The 23147-nt window shown below is 41.9% G+C and overlaps 1 protein-coding gene across 2 annotated transcripts in view; it reads right to left on the bottom strand.

The window, feature by feature from the left end:
- Positions 1 to 23147, bottom strand: part of LOC116088492 (cytochrome P450 20A1) — a 38564-nt gene that overhangs the window by 12187 nt on the left and 3230 nt on the right. The window contains exons 2-8 of one of the 2 annotated variants that reach the window (XM_031367689.1): positions 21668 to 21717; positions 20791 to 20957; positions 19290 to 19432; positions 11314 to 11481; positions 8821 to 8899; positions 3100 to 3215; positions 1655 to 1709 (exon numbers count right to left, since the gene is read on the bottom strand). In XM_031367689.1, the coding sequence (XP_031223549.1) occupies positions 1655 to 1709; positions 3100 to 3215; positions 8821 to 8899; positions 11314 to 11481; positions 19290 to 19432; positions 20791 to 20957; positions 21668 to 21717 (778 nt within the window). Of the gene's footprint in view, positions 1 to 1654; positions 1710 to 3099; positions 3216 to 8820; positions 8900 to 11313; positions 11482 to 17478; positions 17618 to 19289; positions 19433 to 20790; positions 20958 to 21667; positions 21718 to 23147 lie in introns of those variants that run through there. The other variant, XM_031367690.1, reaches the window with a different exon arrangement.

The following is a 23147-nucleotide window of genomic DNA, read 5'->3' as shown; positions in this document are numbered from 1 at the left end:
CACCTGGACTATTTTAAAAAAACAACAATAACAATTAAAAAAAACAAACTTTAATTGTATTTATTACTTTATTTTGTGTGTATCAATGTGTGTGCGTGTGTGTATGTATGTATAAGTATGTTGACATGCCTGTGGAGTTAAGAACTGGTAGGACTCCATTTTCCCCTTCCACCATGTGGATTCCTGGGACTGGATTCAGGTCACCAGGTTGGTAGCCAGATCCTTTAGCCTCTGAGCCATCTTGCTGGCTCCCATCTACACTTTTAATAAGTACTCTGACACCCAAGCCACCCAAGTCACTGGCTCATGGCTCACTTCTGGTTTCAGCTGGCTTATGAATTATTTTTACAGGGTAAATGAAACAAAGAGCAGAGGAAACAAAGTAACTCTACTGCCTAAGCATTCCAATACACCTTCTCCCTAGGATATGCTTAAGCAATGGTAGCTACAGCTCTGGCTTTTCTGTCCCAGTAGCTTTGAAGTGTATATAGAGTATTGTTACTTCTCCTTATATAATTACCTTGTTTCTTTAGAGGAATGACTCAAATTAACTTATCATCATCATCATCATCATCATCATCATCATCAATTATTACAGTGCTGGTGATCAAACTAAGGCCTTGTATGTGCAAGGCAAATGTTAAAAGCTACACTTATAAAACTCAAAGTTAACTCTTTAAAAATGTCTGTTTGGCTCAGCACATGCCTTTAATCCCAGCACTTAGGAGGCAGAGGCAGGTGAATTTCTGAGTTCAAGGCCAGCCTGGTCAGTTCCAGGACAGCCAGGGCTACACAGAGAAACCCTGTCTCGAAAAACAAAAACAAACAAACAAACAAACAAACAAAAAACAAACAAACAAACAAAAAAAAACCCTACTAAAATAGTGGAGTAATTATCTTTGACACATCTGCATGAATTTCATTTATTCTGTAATACCTAGATACATCTAGGTGTTAAAGAAGAGAAATGTCTAAAAACTTTTGCTTGAAATGAAGTGTAATGAAGTCCTTAAGTGAACATAGAATTTTCTACATTTTAAGCTGGTACCTAAAATTTTCCTGGGAGCATTTTATATTATGCATTTTTATGTTTATAAACATTTTTATAAATACCGTATCAATGTGTTGTTCTCTATAAATTTATAAACGAGTGGAGATCACGCATCTAGAATTCTAAATAGAAATCATCTCCAGTTCCCAAAGAATTCTTTCAGATCATGATCTGGGTGGACTCCATGCCCTTTCAGAGTCCAGAGAAACCATGGATTCAAAAGCAGCAAGAGGCCCAGGTGAGACTCAGCGGGGACTGTCTGTCTATGGGATTCAACCATTAGCACAAAGGAGGGGGGAGGAGCTGCAGGAAAAGAGGGCGCTCTTCACTCCTTCAGGAAAGGTGTTGTTAGCAGTTCTTCTGAAAGGCACTAACTGGAATTCACAATCCGTAAAGCAATTCAGAATTTTATGGCAATTTTCAAAGGTGAAATTGAATACATGGCGGGGTCGGGAGGGGCGTGGAACACCACAGGAAGCAAGTTTTTTAAACAAGAAGGGGAACTACAAAGGGATTCTTATAGAGTTTCCTTTTTTTTTTTAGAAGAGCTTCACCAGAGTGTGTTTTGTTATCCGTCTAAGATAGAAATTGATTTGTACTTACACCTTGCAGTTATTATGCAGCCGGCCAGAGAGAACACCACACTGTCCTCTAGGATCTACAAAAGCAAACTGAGTTCAGAAAGTATGAGACACGAGGTGGCCTTTACCAGGCTCTACTAAGATAATCTAGAGTATAAAATTAGGCTCAACAAAAAGTGGAGGGAAATATATTGTTATTTCTTTACTAGGTCTTCATCAAACCCAAAATCTGTGTAATAAGAGACTCAATCTAGGGTAAGGACTGCTGGGCCAGAGGGAGGGGTGACTCAGCATTTCTAGCCCTCACTGCTCTTGCACAAGAGGGGTGACTCAGCATTTCTAGCCCTCACTGCTCTTGCACAGGAGGGGTGACTCAGCACTTCTAGCCCTCACTGCTCTTGCACAAGAGGGGTGACTCAGCACTTCTAGCCCTCACTGCTCTTGTACAGGAGGGGTGACTCAGCACTTCTAGCCCTCACTGCTCTTGTACAGGAGGGGTGACTCAGCACTTCTAGCCCTCGCTGCTCTTGAACAGGAGGGGTGAATCAGCACTTCTGAGCCCTCACTGCTCTTGCACAGGTCTTGAAGGTTCCTGTGCACAGGTTGGTTTCAATCAACCACAGTGAGCAGCTCCCAGCCACCGGTAACTCCAGTTTAGAGGATCTCTTCTGGCCTCTGAGGGCTCCTGCACACTCATGGTGTACATAAACTCACAGAGGCTCATACACTGACATATTAAAGAAAAGGACAAATAAAACCCTGGATTGCCTATTTTCCCACGTGTGTCGGTTTTACCTTTTATTTCTGTCATTTTTAGTTAAATTTGTCCCTTGACAATCAGACATGTGCACAATGCATTCTGGTTGCTCCCACCCCAAAACCCTCTTCTACCCACCCTGTCCTGGATGTCATGGATGGATCCTACCTTGTAATGCCTTTTGTTTTGTTTTTGGAGAGATGGTCTCACAATGTAGGCTGCCCTAGAACTCACAGAAATTGGCCAGTGCTGGGATTAAGGGTTCTGAGGACCATGGCAGGCACCTAATTCAGTTTCTGCATAAACTCATATCCCTACCAGAGATTGTGCGGGCCACGTTGGGATTCCGACAATGAAGTGGAGTGGCAAGGATGCCAAGGCTGACTCCGGCCTGGGAATACCATAAAAGAGCATTATGCTGGTAACAGACACGTACTGAATGAGCTGCGAGCTGAGCTGCCACAGCTGGCCTTGTGGGCAGTCAGCCTGGACCCATCAAGGCTCACAATACACTCTATGAACAGACCATTCAGGCTCGATGTGTGCTTAGCCTAACTGTAAGTGTTCTATAGCAGCTTCAGAAGGTACATTTCGTGTAACACTGACTGCCTATAGCAAATGAGATGCCCTGACTTCTTTTCTTGGAGACCATTTGCACTGAAAGAGAAGCACACACGTGATCTTTCCATAAGCAATTAACATTTCATTACCTGTTGCTCATTAAGGTTTCCTTGTACTAAGGAGTCAATGAAGGTATGCTGACTGAAGTTCCCTCCTTTTCGTTCCTTTATGATTTTCTTTAAAGTAGATTCCAACTGCATAAGAGCTTAAAGAAGAAAATTAAAAAAAAATCACAATATAAGCAATTGTGGAAATTAAGCCTCCTAAGAATAATTCTGTCCAATATCACCATGTGTGGAAAACCTTTAAAAACAGTAACCAAAAATTTTTAGAGAAAATTTATACTTAAATAATATTTCTCTCTTTTTCTTTCTTTTTTTTGTTAAATTTCAGATACAGTCAGAAGACAGACACAGGCAAATTTTTGTCAGTTTGAGCCAACCTAGTCTAAAAATTGAGTTCTAGGATAGCCAGGGCTACACAGAGAAACTGTGCCCCCAAAAACAAACAAACAAATGTACATAAAATACCTATATGCAACTCCAGGAGTAACTGGTTTTAAGGAAACATCTAAATTATTACCACCTGGGTGAAAATGGAATCAATTCTAACACCACACAGACCTCCAAACACATGTATATTTCCATTAATATCAATCCTTTCTTCTAAATTCTGTCTTAACTCCACAGCCCCTCTCAAATCAAGGATCACCCATAGAAAGACAGGAACAGACATGAATAATCAGATAGGTAAGTTCTCAAATGAAATTCTCAGACAAAAGCAACTGATTACCAACGGCCACTAAAATTATGCCCAGATTGCTTCATTCCTCATCTTGGCTGACCTATGCCTTCACTGGTGATGTTAAACCTCATTCTCCAGGACACACTGCTTGCAATGGCTCCCTGAGCCTGGGCTCCTGGGCTGCTACACTCCCCAACTTTCCTGCTTGTCCTTCTAAGTCTCATTTTAACCCCTTCCTGGCTCTTGAATGTTTTAAGGATGCAACGCCCAAGGACTGGGTTGTTGCGTTCTTCTTTTTCCTTTCTTCCTTCATTTTTTCCCCTTCCTTCCTTCCTTCCTTCTATCCATCCCTCCATCTCTCTGTCTGTCTGTTTTAAGACAGGGTCTCCCTGTTTGGCCTAGAGCTCACTATGTAAGGGCTCTGTTCGGGATAGCCCTTTTAATCTATATTTGCTATCTTGGTGATCTCTGGCCTCAAGATTTTAAGCTATATGACAAAGACTTCCAAACTTTTCTTTCTTTCTTCCTTCCTTTCTTCCTTCTTTTCTTCCTTCTTTTCTTTCTTTCTTTCTTTCTTTCTTTCTTTCTTTCTTTCTTTCTTTCTTTCTTTCTTTCTTTTCTCTGTATAGCCCTGGCTGTCCTGGAACTTTCTCTGTAGACCAGGCTGGCCTTGAACCCAGAAATCCGCCTGCTTCTGCCTCCCAAGTGCTGGGATTAAAGGCATGCGCCCCTGCCTCCCAAGTGCTGGGATTAAAGGCATGCGCCACCACTGCCTGGCTCCACACTTTTATTTCTAGTCAGGACCTCTTTTCCTCCAAACTCCAGATTCATAAATTAAACTGCAGACTCAACATCTCCACTTAGATACCTGAAGCATATTAAACATAACATCCAACATACTGAACTCTTGATTATTCTGCAAAACTGCATGTTCCCAACCTTCCCATCTTATTTACTACTAATTTTATTCTCTGGCCTAATGACCTGTCTTGTACTCTCTTTTACTCCCTATTTAACCCATTAGCCAGCTGATAGTTGTCTTCGAAGCACAGAATTTTCTATTGTTCCCCCTCATATTTCTATCCCTTATTACCTACTGCTTAGCACCTGGTCCAAGCCTCAGTCTCTTTCTAGCCTGCTTCACTGCAACAGAATTACTCCCTCTGCCTCTATTCTGGCATTCTCACCTATCAGGAGAAAGCAAGATTTGAAAACAAACAAAAACAAAATACACTGCAGGCTCTCCACCCCACACTTCTAGCCTCCTTTAGGAGACAGGTTAGGATAACTACATTGTAGCCTGTCCACCATATAGGATGTCATCAGGATAACTACATTGTAGTCTCTCCACTGCACACACCATCAGGATAACTACATTGTAGCCTGTCCACAGCATACGACATCATCAGGATAACTACATTGTAGCCTGTCTACAGCACATGACATCATCAGGATAACTACATTGTAGCCTGTCCACCATATAGGATGTCATCAGGATAACTACATTGTAGTCTCTCCACTGCACATGACATCATCAGGATAACTACATTGTAGTCTCTCCACTATACCCAACATCATCAGGATAACAACATTGTAGTCTCTCCACAGCATACTGCTAGCCTCCTTCTGGTTTCACTTTTCACTACGTTGTAGTCTCTCCACAGCATATTGCTAGCCTCCTTCTGGTTTCACTTTTCACCGTTTCACTCCCTATAAATTTACTAACTTAGATCACTTCATATACATATGTGTATATATATATATATACATATATATATATATACACACACATACATATGTATGTATGTATATATATACATACATACATATAATATATATATTATATGTAAGTACACTGTAGCTGTTTTCAGACACACCAGAAGAAGGCATCAGATCTCATTATGGATGGTTGTGAGCCACCATGTGGTTGCTGGGACTTGAACTCAGGACCTCTGGAAGAACAGTCAGTGCTCTTAACCACTGAGCCATCTCTCTAGCCCCTTAGATCACTTCTTATTTCTTCCAGCTAGAATGAGGTGCCACAAAAATTCTTCTTATTCATTAACATCTCCAAGGACCTAACATATACCAAGACAGTACAAATCTCGACCAAAGAGTAAGAAGATGTAAATAACTGACTACACATTAGTGAAGGGAAGGAGGGCTGCCCATGGTATAATGCGGTAGCTCCCACACTGCCACACATTGGGATTACCTGGGAGGAATTTCTAAAAACAGTAAAACACAGGTCACACATCATAGTAATTGAACCTAAGTGGAGGTAGAAACCAGGTTTCAATATCAAAACAACACAAAACTAGGGTAAAACAAAGCTTGGTAATTATTGTATTTCTGAAAAATAGTTTTTGCAAAGGGGAATTAACCTAAATATATCCATCTAGTGACGAGAATGACAATGAATACTACCACAGGGGATGTATCAAACTGAATTTTAAAAGCCTCTGGTGGGTGCCAGGATGATCCCTAGAACAGCAAGCATTAGCACAGGATGTTTTGTGGCCTGTGCACATAGTGAGAACCAGCACACAGTAGGTCATAAATACTTCAGAGAAGCCAATGAAGCAATACCATTATGTATGGAAAATAATCTGTGGCTCTTATGAAGCCCTTTTCCCCCTTAGGAGATGGGTTTCTAACTTCTGAACTTAAATTGATGATCTTGCCTCAGTATACCAAGTCACTCGGACCACACATGAATACCACTGTGCAGGATCTGTGTTTTGGTTACCCTGTCTGGTTCCAAAAAAAAGAAAATGAAGCAGGTCAGAATAAAATAGTAACACATGGGGCTTCGATTGCTCAGTAAAGTGTTTGCTATACAAGCATGAGGATTAGAGAGAGACTATCTTATGTATTGTACAGACACATCACCTGTCAATTAAAAAGCCTATGGGCTATGGCTTAGGCAGGAAATAGAAGGTGGGACATCCGGGAGGAGTAAGGATTCTGAGATAGAGCCAGACATGGTAGGTCCTCAGAAAAGATGTGATGAAAAGGACGTGTGGTACCTGAGCACGGGTAAGCAGCCATGCGACAGAATGTAGGTTAACATAATTAGGTTATTTTAATTACGTCCTAGTCAGAGTAGAGCCTAGCTATATGGCCAAGGTATGTGTAAATATATTTTGAGTCTGAGTCTTATTTCTGCGAGCACAGGGCTTGGAGGAAGAACTAGGGCTTAACTACAACAAGGACCTTGATCCATATCCCATCACTTATGGAAAGAGGAAAAAGGCATTGTGCAGACTGAGACAGTCACTGGGGCTTGCTGGCTCACTAGTCTCATCTAGTCAGTGAACTCTAGGCTCAGAACTTAAGGACAAGAGCAGCAGAGGAAGATATCGGACATCAAACTCTATTCTCTGCGTGTGTGTGTGTGTGTGTGTGTGTGTGTGTGTGTGTGTGTGTGTTCGCGCGCGCACAGAGTCCAAGTTGCCCAGACTCTTTATGGCTACTGGGAATCTGAACTCAGGTCCTCATGTGGGAGCAGCCAGCATGTCACCAGCCAAGCTGTCGTCTCCCAACCCTACAAAATACTGCTTTTCTATACAAATTTCATTTTTCATTTTATAACTTTACCATTTGTCTACTTTTTATTTGTGTGTGTGTGTGTGTGTGTGTGTGTGTGTGTGTGTGCAGGTGCTCTCGGACGTAAGAGGATATCAGATCCTTAGGAGCTACAATTACAGGTGTTTGTCACCTTCGTAACATGGATACTAGGATATAAACAACTGTTAAGTCATTTCTCCAGCCCCTGTATATAAATCTTATAAATTACTGCCAAAAAACTTAGAAAATATTTTACTCAATTTTATGACAGTTTTTATTTATTTGTTTGTTTGTTTGTTTGTTTGTTTGTTGAGGGAGGGGACTGGAGAGAGGACCCAGCAGTTGGAAGCACTGGCTGCTCTTGCAGACGACCCAGGTTCTGTTCTTAGCACCCACATGGCAGCTCACAATTGCCGGTAACTACAGCTCCAGAGAATCTGACTCTCTCTTCTCTCTGTGAGTCTTGCAAGTGGTACACAGATGTACATGCAGGCAAAACACTCATATATAGCAAATATAGTAAGATTTTAAAAAAATCTTCACAAATAATTTTTCTCCTTTTAGACAATGGCACCCCTTGTTTATTATTCAAATACATACTATTGAATGGCTTTCTAGTGTGCCCGATGCTTTCCACAGGTACGTGCTGTATACTCACTGTACAGTGAGTACCAGCTTCTACATACTGCTTTTTCTTCTTTTTCATTGTAGAAAAACCATCACCGAATGAAATGTAGAAGGAGAAAGCACAGAGAAAATATAGATGACCAATGATCTCACCATCAGAGATAGGACAACTGAAATCATGATGTATCTTTTTTTTTTTTCTAAAGATTTATTTATTTTATGTCTATGTGTACACTGTAGTTATCTTCAGACACACCAGAAGAGGGCATCAGATCTCATTACAGATGGTTGTGAGCCACCATGTGGTTGCTGGGAATTGAACTCAGGACCTCTTGAAGAGCAATCAATGCTCTTAACTGCTGAGCCACCTCTCCAGCCCATGATGTATCTTTGAATACAAATTAAAATTTGAAGGTGAGACCTTGGCTCTAGATTCAAGGTAGACTACCTGCCAACCATGTACTACCACAAAACTAGTTAATTAAAAGTGGCTAAGCTAGCCTGGCAGGCAGATAGATCCCTGAGTTCAAGGCCAGCCTGGCCTACAGAGTGAGCTCCAGGACAGGCAGGGCTACCCAGAGAAACCCTGTCTTGAAAAACCAAGAAAAAAGCCAGGCATGGTGGCTCATGCCTTTAATCCCAGTACTTGGGAGGCAGAGGCAGGTAGATTTTTGTCTGGTCTACAGAGTGAGTTCCAGGACAGCCAGGGCTATACAGAGAAACCCTGTCTCAAAAAAAAAAATAAACAAAAAAAACAAAAAACAAAAAACCAAAACCAAAACCAAAACCAAAACCAAAACCAAAAACCCCTGAAAATACAAGAACAACAACAACAACAAAAACAAGAAAAAAAAAGTGGCTAAGCTTACCCTCTTGATACTGTTTTTTCCGAGTGGTGTTTTTATCGAGTGACCCATCTAGAAAGCCTTTTCCAATCTCAGACCACACCTAAACACAAGAAAGCACATAAGTACTACATTGTGTACAGATTTCCTCCATATTAATGTTGAGTGATCACACTGTGCAGCATGGAGGTCCTCCCTTAGCGGCGTAACCGAGCATCTAAGATCTTCCTTTCCAGCTGGCTGTATGATCATTTGGTCCATAGTTTCTGAGAACAGGGCTCAGATATTTTTTTAATGATTTTAATCAAGGCTCTTTCAAACTAATTTCATCTGGCAAATGAAAACTTTTCTTTCTTGAAAGCAGCTCACGTGAGGTAGAGGATGTAGGTTGGTTGGTAGAGCACTTGTCTAGCTCATTTACCAAGCCTTGGATTGGATCCCTGGCGGGAACAAAACCTGGGTGTGCTGGGCCCTGCTTGTAATCCCAGATGGAGAGAGAAGGATGAGAAATTCAAGGTCACCTTTGGCTACATGGAGACCAGCCTGGGCTACATGAGACCCTTGCTATATGTTCCCCACCATCCTCACACCCACCCTAAAAACAAGGAGAAGAGGAGGAAAAAGAAACACAGACCAAAAGGCAGCAGAGTGTGTTCTTGGGTTTTTATTATACATATCTTATCCCCTCAGATAAGAGGGCATCTTCTAATCTTTCAAAATTGGCCATTAGACAAAGAAACAAATCCTTGCCAGGCAGTGGTGGCACACACCTTTAATCTCAGCACTTGGGAGGCAGAGGCAGGCAGATTTCTGAGTTCGAGGCCAGCCTGGTCTACAGAGTGAGTTCTAGGACAGCCAGGGCTACACAGAGAAACCCTGTCTTGAAAAACCAAAAAAAAAAAAAAAGAAAGAAAGAAAGCAGGCTGAGCAAGCCATGAAGAGCAGTCAGTAAGCAGTACCCCTCCATGGCTTCTGCATCGGCTCCTGCCTCCAGGTTCCTGCCCTGTGTGAGTTCCTGTCCTGACTTCCCTCAGTGATGGACTATGATGTCAAGTGTAAGCTGAATAAACCCTTTCCTCCCCCCACTTGCTGTTGGTCATGGAGTTTTGTCACAGCAACAGCAACCCTGACTAAGACAGCAGGTGTGGGGACGCTGGGTTGTAGTCACAGCACTGGGGAGGTAGAGACAGGAGGATCCCTTGCTGGGCGGGCTAGTGAGCTCCAGAAAAGTGGAAGACCCTTCTTCAAAGGAGACAGATGACATTCTTTTTTGTTTCGAGACAGGGTTTCTCTGCCTCCCAAGTGCAGGGATTAAAGGCGGGCGCCACCACTGCCAGGCAACACATATGTATTAAATAGTGACAAGGTAGTAGCCTTCAGTTCCTGGTGATTTTTGCTTAGAACACATTGTTTTGACTAATAAATCTGGCGTGGTGGGTCTTTGATCCCAGTAGAGGCAGGCAGATCTCTGTGAGTTCCAGGCTAGCCTGGTCTACATGGTAAGATCCAGACCCTGTTTCAAAAAAGAAAAAAAGCTCTTCAACCCGTTTTGTAGACTTAAATAATGTACAGAATAATTTCTCAAACCTGAGAAGTGGTAGGGTTCATGACCTAAATATGATTTCAAAAAATAAGCTAATCTCATGTTGACACTAATTTAAAAATCCCACATGTGAGTGTAGGAAAGACAATGTTACTCAATTTAGACTGAATTAGTCTTGCTGCTAATCATGTTCACTTCATTAGCATTTTCATGCTCCACTGACTGCATTGAACTTCTTTCTATGTAGGACACAATCTTGTTCTATTAGTTTCTGGCTTTTCTCTTCCTTCTAGAATTTAGTATTATTTTTATAAGATATTGGTTAAGTTTTAAAATTTTTCTTTAATCATACACTTTTTACATTTCAAAAAGTATTTACCTAAAAAGAAAAATAAAAATCACACATGCGCATGAGTACACACATTCTCTGTTTCTGTCTCTCTCTCTGTCTCTCTGTCTCTCTGTCTCTCTCTCTCTCTCTCTCTCACACACACACACACAGAGCACCCATTATTTTAGCTTCCATTGTTCTTTTAGATCAAAAAGAAGATGCTTAAACCTTGAGACACACAGCTGGGGAAAAGGCTCAGTTGGTAAAATGCCTGCTATGCAGAAGTGAGAACCAGAGTTCCATCCAGCACCTACACAGAGAGCCAGGCATGGCGACACACACCTATAACCCTGTGCTGGAAGGATGGCCAGAGCCTAGGAGCTCCCTGGCCAGTCAATCTAGCAAACCCATGAACTCAGGGCTTGGGGAAGGATACTGTCTCAAAAATTAGACAGAACATCTAAGAGGAAGATACCATCACATACATGGGCGTACATGTACGAATGCACTCGCAAATGCACACACACACACACACACACACACACACACACACATACACACACACCTTCTTCAGAGGTAAAGTCAGCATTTAAGTACTCGGCCTGATGAAAGAATCATTTTAATTTTTTTCCCCTCGACTCACTGTGCCATGACTCTTTTGGAATTGGATGACTTCCTGTTCATCTTCAAATGTGCTACCCAGTACCATCCGTGTGACAAACTTCAAAGCAAAACCGAGCATATGCTGGCTCAGAGGTATATGCTGGGTCTCTGGGTAGGACAGCCATTTATCTAACAATTCTTCTGAAAGCTGAAAAGAACAGAGAAATAACACTTTATTTTCCACTCCCTAAATCTTACAAGGGATTCAGTCAGATAGTCATGTCGTATATAAACTGTGTAACAAATTAAGCATGCAGGCATTTCCGACTGTGTCTCAATCTTAACCTTTAATGCTTTGGCCTTAGATTGAGTAAAAAAAAAAACAAAAAAACAAAAAAAACCAAACCGGATTTCTGAAATAAGACAGAATAAACACACAACAATAAACACAAAATATAAGCTAAAAATTCAAGACAGAAAAATTATTTTACATCTAGTGGACTTTAAGCAGAATAAAAAAATATTAATGTCTGATATACCAAAGTGGCTGTGGCTCAATCCACAAATGTGAATATGACAAAGTGCTAGACACTGTGGTATAAAGAGGAGCCTCTGTCAGCCTTTCGCTCCTCCCAGATTTATCAAATCCCCTGTGAAATTAAAAACTATGTAGTAAAAGACTACAAACTTTACAGCAAAGCAAAACCTAAAGTTCAGATGCTCCACGGCAGAGCTGGGGCCACACTCCCTACTCTGCACGGTTGTGAGAGATAATTAGACCCAGGTCACAGGAAACAGTAAAAGCTTTCTGAACCAGTGTATGCAAAGACCTCAGGGTGGCACAAACTAGAGTCGTGTCTCCTTTTCTTAAGGAACTACACTTAAGTTCTGTAAGAAAGAGAAGAAATATTCAATATAAAAATATTTAGCATCTCTTAGGAATATATACCTCCTTAAAGGGAACATGTGGAATATAAATGTAATCTTTGGAAAAACAGGAGGGGGTCCTTAAAAGGACCCCCAAAGTGTCAAGATGACATTTTTTTACAATAACTTTGGGATGAACTAAAACACAATACAGCTTGAAAATTACTTCCAGGCTGATGGTGTAGCTGGGTGGGTGATCAATGCCCAGCATGCACTAGGTCCTGTGTTCAATACCCAACACCACAATCAGACATAACAAAAACATTAATTTCATGCCACCAACAAAATCCCACACACAGCAGTCTCTCTTCACCTAAGAACTTCTAGCTGCTCTAGAAATATTAAGTGGAGAGTTCTGGAAGTCATTTCTAAGTCTTACACTGCATGCTGTTCAGAGAACTGTGATAAAGATCTCGTAGGGTCCTGCTCTACAGGATAAGAGAATCCAACACACAGCAAACTGGAGCTGTGTCTGATCCCAGGTCTGCTGCCACTGACAAGCAGAGAAAAAGAACTTCTATGGGAGTTGATGCTGTACAAATCTGGGAGAACTCACTAGGTGTCTACAACATGTGTCCCTAGGCGGCGTTACTTATTGCCAGCCTGTCTGTCTATTTATGTGCATGCCCACCAATCGACCACACGCTCAGAAAGACCTAAAGGCCCTCAGCTTTCACATCTGGCAGACGTCAACATCTGTACAAGCAGGAAGTAAAAGTTGAGGTTGGACATAAAAAAACCTTATCAGTGTTAAGGGGCTCCCAGCACAAAGCCAGTCTAAACCACGGACAGAGCTCTCCTTTTCTCTTTCCTCCTTTTCTCTTCTTTTTTATTTCTTGTGTTTTTGGTTTTTGGTTTTGTTTGTTTATTTGTTTGTTTGTTTGTTTGAGACAGGGTTTCTCTGTATAGCCCTGGCTGTCCTGGAACTCACTCTGTAGACCAGGCTGGCCTTGAACTCAGAAATCCGCCTGCCCTTCCTTGCCTCCCAAGTGCTGGGATTGAAGGTGTGTGCCACCACTGCCTGGCTTGTTTTGGTTTTTTGAAACACAGTTTCTCTATGTAACCCTGGCCATTGTGGAACTCACTCTATAGACCAAGCTGATATCAAATGCAGAGATCTATCCCACCCTGCCTCCTGAGTACTGGGATTAGAGACACATACAACCACAGCTAGCCCAGCGTTTTCTCTTCTCACTGGTGTCAAGCTTTGTGGTGAATCTGTCAAAACCCTAGCTGAACACTAAGATGTGGGAACAGATATCTCAGAGTCCACAGAGATAGTTTAGAAATGACTGAATGAGCAACTAACAACAATCCCACACTCACTAGTGCAAAGCCCAAGCAGGTGGAGAGCAGGAGGATACCAAGAGCTGCCATGTGTACGTCAAGGGTGCAGCTTTAAATTCCAGAAACACAAGGCATACAAATAAAGAAGAAAGCAAGCTGGTCCACAGGAAATAAACACCCAAGGAAAGTCGTATGAAGTGGAGGCAGCAGACCAGAGAAGAATAGGCCTTTCTCTTGAGCGTTCTTCCTTCTGTTTGTTTGTCTTGTTCAATCCCAATGACAGTTTTGTTTTATCTTATTAAAGTTTCTTTTGTTATGTTTTACTATTATCTCTCAGAAGCCTGTTTGTTTTCAGATGAGACAGAAAGGAAGTGGGTCTGTATGAAAGGGGGGTGGGGAGGTTCTGGGAGGACTAGAGGGAGGGGAAACCATGATCAGGATAAGGTATATGAGAAAAAAAAATCTACTCTCAAGAAAAGAAATGTATGTATATAAAATTCATTCCAAAATATGAAAAAAGAATAGATTTTTATATCAGGGTAGGTTACATTGTAGGCAAAGTACAAAAGAAAACTAGGCTAATGAAGTCTCAACAAATGATGGCTATCAGCTCTTCAGACACATTTTAGAGGGTACCGCATAAGAGCTCAGAGCAGAAAAGCACAGGACTAAAAATAAAGCTCAACAGTGGGCTTAAGCAGACAGCTTTGAGCCATCAGTTAATTAGTGAGCAAATTAAGTCAGAAGACAGCATGCTTAGACTCGTAGAGTGAGCTGACTCAGGGCAGACATAGATCAACAGAAAAGGATGAGAGCGGCCCAACACATGCCTGACAAAAACTCCCAGGAAAGTCGAATGGGACCATCTTTTAACAATCGAGCAGACGTGTAAGAAAACCCGACCTTAACTACATCCACAGTATACATGGATAAACTGAAAATGGACAAGACCTGAACATATGAGGAAGACATTCAGCCTGCAGGCAGAGAGAAAGGTGCTGAGATCTTAACAGACACCAGCTATGAAAGAGAAACATCAGTAAGTACTATTTCATCAAAGTCAAAAACACCTGCTCTTCCGAGGCAGACAGAGCTAGAAGAGAACCCTGCAAATGTGCATCTCGCGGGTGAAGAGCCTGGCACACACATTACTCTAAGAACTCATGGATCTCAGTCACAGATAATGAAGTAAAGCATGGGCAAAAGACCTCACTTTTCACCAAAATCATATATGAATGGCAAATAAGCACACTGAAAGATCCCCTGGAGGGGGTGAGAGCACGTGTTCCTGCAGAATACCCAGGTTCAATTCCCAGCACCCACATGGCTCACAACCTGCCGTAGCTCCTGCTTCACGGAGCATCCTGCTCTCTTTTGACCTCCTAAAACACCAGGCCCACACATGGTACCCAGATATGCATGCATGCAAGCTAAATATTTATAAATACATCTTTTAAAAGACCATATTGATGATAACTCAGAGGTTATAGAAAGAAGAGAAAATAATGTTACCTACTGTGGAAAAACTTCCCCTCTTGAAATGTGTGTGTGTGTGTGTGTGTGTGTGTGTGTGTGTGTTAACTTGTAAAAATCATTCTATGTTCAAAAAGTTATTATATATGTCCCATCCCCAGATAATAATACTTTTAAGCAAGGAAGAAATGTTGCTAGCAGTTTATTTAAAACTTGGGAACCTTTAAAAATAAAAAAAAATGTAGAAGTTCTTTCATAAAGCCATATGGTATTGACATCTTTTTTATGGTAGGGTTTTTTTTTTTTTTTGAGAGTTATTTTGGAAATGTGTTATAAGCTTGGAAAATGCTTTTGGACAGTTATTTTTCTTAAAAGAGTCAAAACCATTTCTTGGGCTAAAAGAAAAGTTAAGTATTTTCTTTATATATGTGTTTATCTAGTCTGCCAGTAAAACAAATGTGTACTCAGCAGAAGACAAAATAAAACATCACACAAAGCAACCAAACAAGTAAGATGACCAGCCTCACTCATTGTTAGGGAGATGCAAATAAAAACCATGTGAGACACGCTAGGAGACATGCTAGGTTCCACTGGAGTAGCTAAAAGCAATGCCAGCCCAAAATGGAGTCTTTCAAAACATGGGGGCTTGGGGGTGACCGCAAACACACACACACACACACACACACACACACACACACACACACACACACATACACACGACACAGTTTCCTCTTCATTTCATGGGGCTACAAGAACCTTGGTACCAAAACCTGACAGAGCATTAAGAAAGGATGCAAGGTGTGGTCGTGCATGCCTTTAATCCCAGCACTATGAAGGCAGATGGATCTCTGTGAAGTTGAAGATAGCCTGGTCTACAAAGCAAATTCCAGGATAGCCAGGCTACAAAGAAAAACTCTGTCTGGAAAGAGAGAGAGAGAGAGACAGACAGACAGACAGAGAGAGAGAGAGAGAGAGAGAGAGACAGACAGACAGACAGACAGACGGGAGGGGATGGGAGGGGATGGGAGGGGAGGGGAGGGGAGGGGAGAGGAGAGGAGAGGCGACGAAAGGAGAGGAGAGGAGAGGAGAGGAGAGGAGAGGATTCAGCCGCTTCCTGCTTCCTGCCTCAGACTTCCCAGGCATACACCGACAAGTACCAACAGATGAGATCATGACATAAATGAACTATTCAGAAAAAATACATTTCTTTGAAAAATTATGTAATTGCTTAATAATTATTATAAGATTACTAGAATTTGTTTTGTTTTATTTTGGATTTTTTTCTTGTTTGGTTTTATTGTTTTTCTGAGACACGGTTTCTTTGTATAGCCCTGGCTGTCCTGGAACTCACTCTGTAGACCAGGCTGGCCTCGAACTCAGAAATCCGCCTGCCTTTGCCTCCCAAGTGCTGGGATTAAAGGTATGCACAACTATGTCTAGCAATTATTAATGTTTTAAAGAAGTGACTTTTAATTCTGCCTTGCACTAGGACATTGACTGTAGCACTAAAGAGTATAATAAAATTAACCAAGCAAATCTACATGAGGGGAGGACCAAGCTTCCAGGAGGCAGTATAGCCATGTGAGTAAGGCTTAAACTCTCTGAGACCAGACTGCCTGAGGGCAAACCTTTTCCTACCATTTATTTAGCTGATGATCTTAGACAGACTACTTGGTCTCTTCATCTGTAAAACAGGGAAATGATAATATCTACCTATAAACCAATTAACTTGAAATGTTTGACTATTAATATCTGTACTACTCTATCAGTTAAGCGACTTCTTAACAGTCTAAAAATGCAGAAGGACTTGTGTCACCAGAACATAGCCCAAAAGACATGCAAAAAGCAGCATAGGAGCACAAAAGAGAGAAGGGACACTCAGGGAATTCAAGTGGAGATTCAGCCCATGTTTAGGACAGCGAGGAGCCAGAGCGCAGAGGGCGAAGTTAGAAGACTCTGTCATGGACCACACAAGTCAGATCTGGACCAAGGACAGACACTAAGAGGTTGTAAATCTGGTAACTAGTGCTGTTCTGCCTGACGGAAGAGAAGCTGCTGGGAAAAGCCAAAGCTCTCACAGAGCGCCGTTCAACACTTCCTTGCTGGCTGGTCACTTAACGATACTTATTTACTTACTACTTGGCTATTCATTTTTCTGAGACAGGGCCTCCATAAACTACCCAGACTAGTATCAAACTCAGCCTTCCTATGATTCCCAGTAATATATATTAATACACGCTGAAATTATGATTTATTTATTCAGTTAGTTTCTGTGTTTTCTGTAACGATCGGGTTACCATGATAAATCAAATTACTTAAACAGAGAAACCCTGTCTCAAAAAAAAAAATTAAATTACTTTAATAGGTCAAAGGTGAGTAGATTAGCTTTAGATTGAAGGAAGAATTCTTAGGACTGAGCAACAGATCACTTGCCTAAGATGAGTGAGGTCCTTGAATTAATATCAGCATTGCAAAGGGGGAGAGGGAAAGAAAGAAAGGAAAAAACCCAAAAGCTTACGATTAGTAGAATGGTAAGGCATGAGGAAGGTGCAGAGCTGACGTGTTAGGGACTCGGCAAAGCAGGAGCATCTGCAGCAAGCACAGGCGATGGGATGGCTGGAGTGGTGGGTAAGGATGCAGGCGAGCCCGGGAAGCTGTCCAGTCACACACATAGCTCAGCTAGGAGCCTTTAGGGGCACAAAGGAAATGATTTGTGTTTAGGCTTGAATTTGGGACATCCCCCAGAAAGTTCATGTGCAGTACAATATTGAGGCTGGATTGGGAAGCACTAAATTTAATACTCACGGGCTACAGGAAGGTCAGGACTTCGGAGTGTGTCTGTGAAGCTGCGTTTGCCCCGTCCCCTCGCCACATACTCATACACATACACCACACACAGCACATACACACCACATACACACACACCACATACACATCACATACACACAAACATACATACACATCACACACACACCCCACACATATACAAATACAACCCCCCACACCTCCCATATACCCTATACAACTTACATACACCCCCTCCCCACACACATACACATATACACCCCACACACCCTACATTCCATCACAACAAACACATACACATCAACACCCCCCCCATACACATTCCATATATGCCCCCCCCCACACACACATGGAAGAGGGATATGCAGGCAGAGGGTGGGAGGGAGAGAGTCCTGAAAACAACTGGTAGAGGATCTATAAAAGTTCAGGAGAATAAAAATCAGCTCAGAGAGGCTGTAGAGATGGCTCAGGGGTTGAGAGCACTCGAGGCTCATCCAGAGACCTGACTTCAACTCCCAGCACTCATGCCCGGCGGCTCACAAGCACCTATAACTTCGGTGCCAGGAGATCCAATGCCTCTGGCTTCTGTAGGTGCCTGCACTCAGGTGCACATTCCCACATGCAGACATGCACACCTACCTATAGCTACAAATAACAAGAACAGCAATAAAATATTTAAAAAGTCAGCTTAGAGAAACGGGTACGCGGGTGGTGGTGGCCTACGCTTTTAAACCCAGCACTTGGGAGGCAGAGGCAGGTGGATTTCTGAGTTCGAGGCCAGCTTGCTCTACAGAGATAGTTCCAGGACAGCCAGGACTATACAGAGAAACCCTGTGCCCCCCCCACACACACACCAAAAAAAAAAAAAAAAAAAAGAAAAGAAAAGGAAAGAAGAGAAAAGAAAAGAAAAATGGGTATGAGAAGAGTGGCAAACATAAGGCACACTGAATGTAGCGACACTATAAAGAGGGTTGTCTACACTCTGTAAAGAGGGTTGTCTACACCCTATAAACACAGTTGTCTACACTCTGTGAATACGGTTGTCTACACTCTGTGAACTCAGTTGTCCACACTCTGTGAACATAGCCGTCTACACTCTGTCAGCATGGCCATCTACACTCTGTCAGCACAGCCTTCTACACTCTGTCGTTGTCTACACTCTGTCAGCACAGCTGTCTACACTCTGTCAGCACAGCCGTCTACACTCTGTCATTGTCTACACTCTGTCAGCACAGCTGTCTATACTCTGTCATTGTCTACACTCTGTAAAGAGGGTTGTCTATACTCTGTGATCACAGTTGTCTACACTCTGTAAACATGGTTGTCCACACCCTATGAACACAGTTGTCCACACTCTGTGAACACAGTTGTCCACACTCTGTGAACATGGCCATCTACACTCTGTCATTGTCTACACTCTGTCAGCACGGCCGTCTACACTCTGTCCTTGTCTACACTCTGTCCTTGTCTACATTCCGTCAGCACGGCCGTCTACACTGTACACCCGCCCAACCACCACCTTACCTGTAGCAGGAGAGGGAAGTGATTCTGCAGAGCAGCCGCCACAGCATCTCCATACAGTCTCCTCCTCACGTGGTCCTCACCCACACTCCCACCGCCAGACTGATACCCTAATAATGACTTCAACATGGTCTCAAATGGGTCCGCTGAAACAGACAGATTCGGGATTTCTATATTAAAATAATCATTCAAAGGGAAAAACAGTCCAAAGAAATCAGAGGTCAGCAGGTTGAAGGGGGACAGCACGGAGCATAGCAATCTTTCCACAATGCCATTAATATCTTTTTGTAAATCTGACAAATTATTAATATCTTTGTAAAAGTTCAAGTGTCAGTAAAAATAGGCAAAACTGCCCTGATCCAGAATTCTGCTGTACTTCATCAATGCCTGCAAAAAAGTCTATGGACATGAGTACAATTTTTTAAAAGAAGACTTGGTTTCTTTTTTTTCTTTCTTTTTTGGTTTGGGTATTTTGCCTACATGTATGTCTGTGCACCACATGCATTCAGAAGCCAGAAAAAAGTGTTACATCTTCTACAACTGGAGCTAGGCAGTTCTGAGCTTCCATGTGTGCTGGTAACTGATCCTGGGTCCTTTGGAAGTACTCTAAACACCTGAGCCACACCCCACACACATACTAATTCTAAAGCAATGTGGATAATGTTGTGTGTCGTTTTCAGGTATTAGCTAAGAAAATCAGCTGATGTCAGTTTCTCTTCTCTTTCTACTCCTCTAGTAGCTATAGTGTATGTGTGCATGCGCGCATTACTAAAAACAATTCAAACACAAAAAATATAAAAAAGTTGAAATCCTAAATCCCCCTAACCGTTAACAATATAAGGACTTGCAGATCTGAGCAGTGAGCCCAACAACTGCCACCTCTCCAGCTCTGTGGTGACAAGAGCATGGCACTGACCTGGCTCCTGATCAACTGATCAACTGAATCTTCCCTCAGCCCTGAGATGCATTTTGATACGATGAATAAGGCAAGGATTGATGTTTTTCTGAATAGTGACTCAGTTTTCTCAGAAATACCCACAGCCTTTATCCTGTTACAGAAGTGCAGTTGTCCTGTCTGTTCATCTACTACGCAGTTAGTATTCCGTGAGTCTGATCCTGTCACCGAGCGAGGTGAGTGTTCCAAACTGTATATGTGAGAGTTCAGCTATTTCTCTCATTAGTATTCCTTAGGCTTCTCCTTCCTGCTCAAATATGTTAACCCTTCCAGATGGACTCTAGAACTATATCGTCTCATGTTCCCTCAAAAGAACCCTGGTTTCATTTACAACAGGAGTGAGTTATGCATATTTGTCAATTAAAGACAAAAATAACTTCATACCATTGTAATCTATTAAATGAAGCAACCAAGACTTTAATACACACCTAACACACCGTTCAAAGCATTCGATAAACATTAGCTATTCCTATCCAACAGCATTCTTTTGTGATAAACATTTAGTCGTCAAAGGTGGGGTCAGCTGAGGAGAAAGAAAATGGAACTTACAAGTCTTATTGGGGTTGAAATGCTGCTTCAGGATGTCAGCAGTGCCCAAGCTAACCACAAGACGCCTGCCAAACCAGAAAGAGACCACAGGCCCGTATCTTTCATGCAAATTAACCAGGAACTCATGCAAACTTCCACTGTTCACAATGTCTGGAAGATTACCATCTCTGACAAAAGACAGACATGTGATATAATCAATGTAACTTGAAAAAATCAGAAAGCAATACATAGCTGTCTCTGAGTTAACTGTGTCAACCGATGAAGGTTCATAAACCTTAAATTACTGAAAAACCCCAAACTCTGTTAAATTCACTGCCCCACTGTTTCTGTAATTATATTGAGATATGGATTTTTCTGAGGACTTGGAGGATTCATGAAATTGTGTTGTGAAAACAACACAAGGAACATGTGACATAATCCAGAACTACCCAAGTGGTCACCCAGGTCATCCAGCCTACAGCCACAAGGCAGGCTCACAGCCTAAGGAAACCCTAGGATTAACTTCGAAGTTTTATTGCCCCTCCTATCTTATTTCTATCTTATCTTCAGCTTTCTCAGAACAGGAAAGGGGAAGTAATAACTCACTATCTTTCCTTTCAGTTCATAATGAAAGACAGGGTGTATTCCCAGAGATAAATTGAAAGTACAAAAATTCAAATAAAACAAGTAATTTAAAAACATAGATTAGGGCCGAGGCTGTGGTGAGAGGTACAGCACTTGCTTGTGCTTTGAGGCCTCGGGTTCCATCCCCAGCACCATCAACAAAACAAAACAACAACAAACAAACAATCCCCCCACAAAATTATAGTTTTGTTTTGATACCAAAAAGAAAGAAATGTCTCTACTTCATAAAACAAAATCAAACAAACGTCCTTACTTTTCTTCAGTTGGAGTAAGTCCTGGAATTCCCGAAGCTTGCCGAGAAGCCTACATGGAAAACAAAAACAACAACAACAATAAAACAATAAAACCCCAAACTCTGTTAAATTCACTGCCCCTCAGGAGCCTGCGGTGAACTGTCACAGATCTTAAAAGATCTACAAGCTTGAAGAGCCATCTCCAGGACCTTAAACAACTTTACAATTCAGCAGAATCTACATCAAAACAAAACTAACAGACTCTTGGTGTAGAAAAGGTTTGCTTTCATAGTCTCCTACTGTCAAATTCTCAAAAGATATTCTAAGAATTTAAACTATTATCAGTTAACCATATCATGCATATTGTGTGTGTGTGTGTGTGTGTGTGTGTGTGTGTGTGTGTGTGTGTGTATGTATGTGCCCAGAGATCAACACTGGTGTTGTGCTCAAATGCTGTCTGCCTTGATTTTTGAAGCAAAATCTCTCACCAACACTTGTTGCTTTATGTAGAATAGCCAACAAGAGGCAACAACCTAGATAACTGTTTACAGTAAGTGGATAAAAAATGTGCTACGTTTACATAATGGACTATTACTCAGACATTAAAAATCTGAAATCACAAAATTCATAGGTAAATGGATGAAGTTAGAAAAAATACTGTCCTGGGCGAGGTAACCCAGACCCAGAAAGACAAATATTATATGAATTTGCTTATATGTGGATGTTAGCTGTTACATTTTCAATAAGCAAGCTACAATCCATTGAATCAAAGAGGTTAGGAATAGAGTAAGGGACTGAGGGGGAGGGAGGGCTCTCTCTCTAGGAAGGAGAAATAGAATAGATAGTTATGGAGGATGGACGGATGGGAGAGAATGCAATAGGAGGATCAAACAGGAAGGAGGAAGAGAGAGGGGCCGAGGGAGGGAATAGGAGGAGAAACAGCTAAATTAAGGGCCATTTGAGGTGTCATATGGAAACCTAATACATTACCAGAAGCTTCCTAAAATACATACATATATGAAGGTAGTTTAAAACAAATCTCAAAGTAACAGAGGAAGCAGCATTCCAGCTGGCCATCTCTCATCACTAAATGAAGCTTCCAGAACCAGAGTGGGTTACATCTATTTGACTTGTTGGCCAATGGGGTTCCATGCTAGTCCCCAAACAACCCAGGCCATTGGTTTCTTGACACAACTAATGGTAAGGCCCTATTACAAAAGACAACACATTGGGGGCTGGTGAGATGGCTCAGCAGGTAAGAACACTGACTGCTCTTCCGAAAGTCCTGAGTTCAAATCCCAGCAACCACATGGTGGCTCACAACCACCTGTAATGAGATCGGACGCCCTCTTCTGGTGTGTCTGAAGACAGCAACACTTACTTATCTATAATAATAAAATAAATCTTTGGGCCAGAGCTAGCAGGTACTGATCAAGTGGGGTTGACACCAGTGAGTAGGGCAACTGGAGCAAGCAGAGGTCTGAAATTCAATTCCCAGCA

The sequence above is a fragment of the Mastomys coucha genome, unplaced genomic scaffold (genome assembly GCF_008632895.1).
Source record: "Mastomys coucha isolate ucsf_1 unplaced genomic scaffold, UCSF_Mcou_1 pScaffold14, whole genome shotgun sequence".
NCBI lineage: Eukaryota > Metazoa > Chordata > Mammalia > Rodentia > Muridae > Mastomys > Mastomys coucha.
The sequence above is the reverse complement of the archived record's forward strand: the minus strand, read 5'-3'. Positions and strand labels throughout refer to the sequence as shown.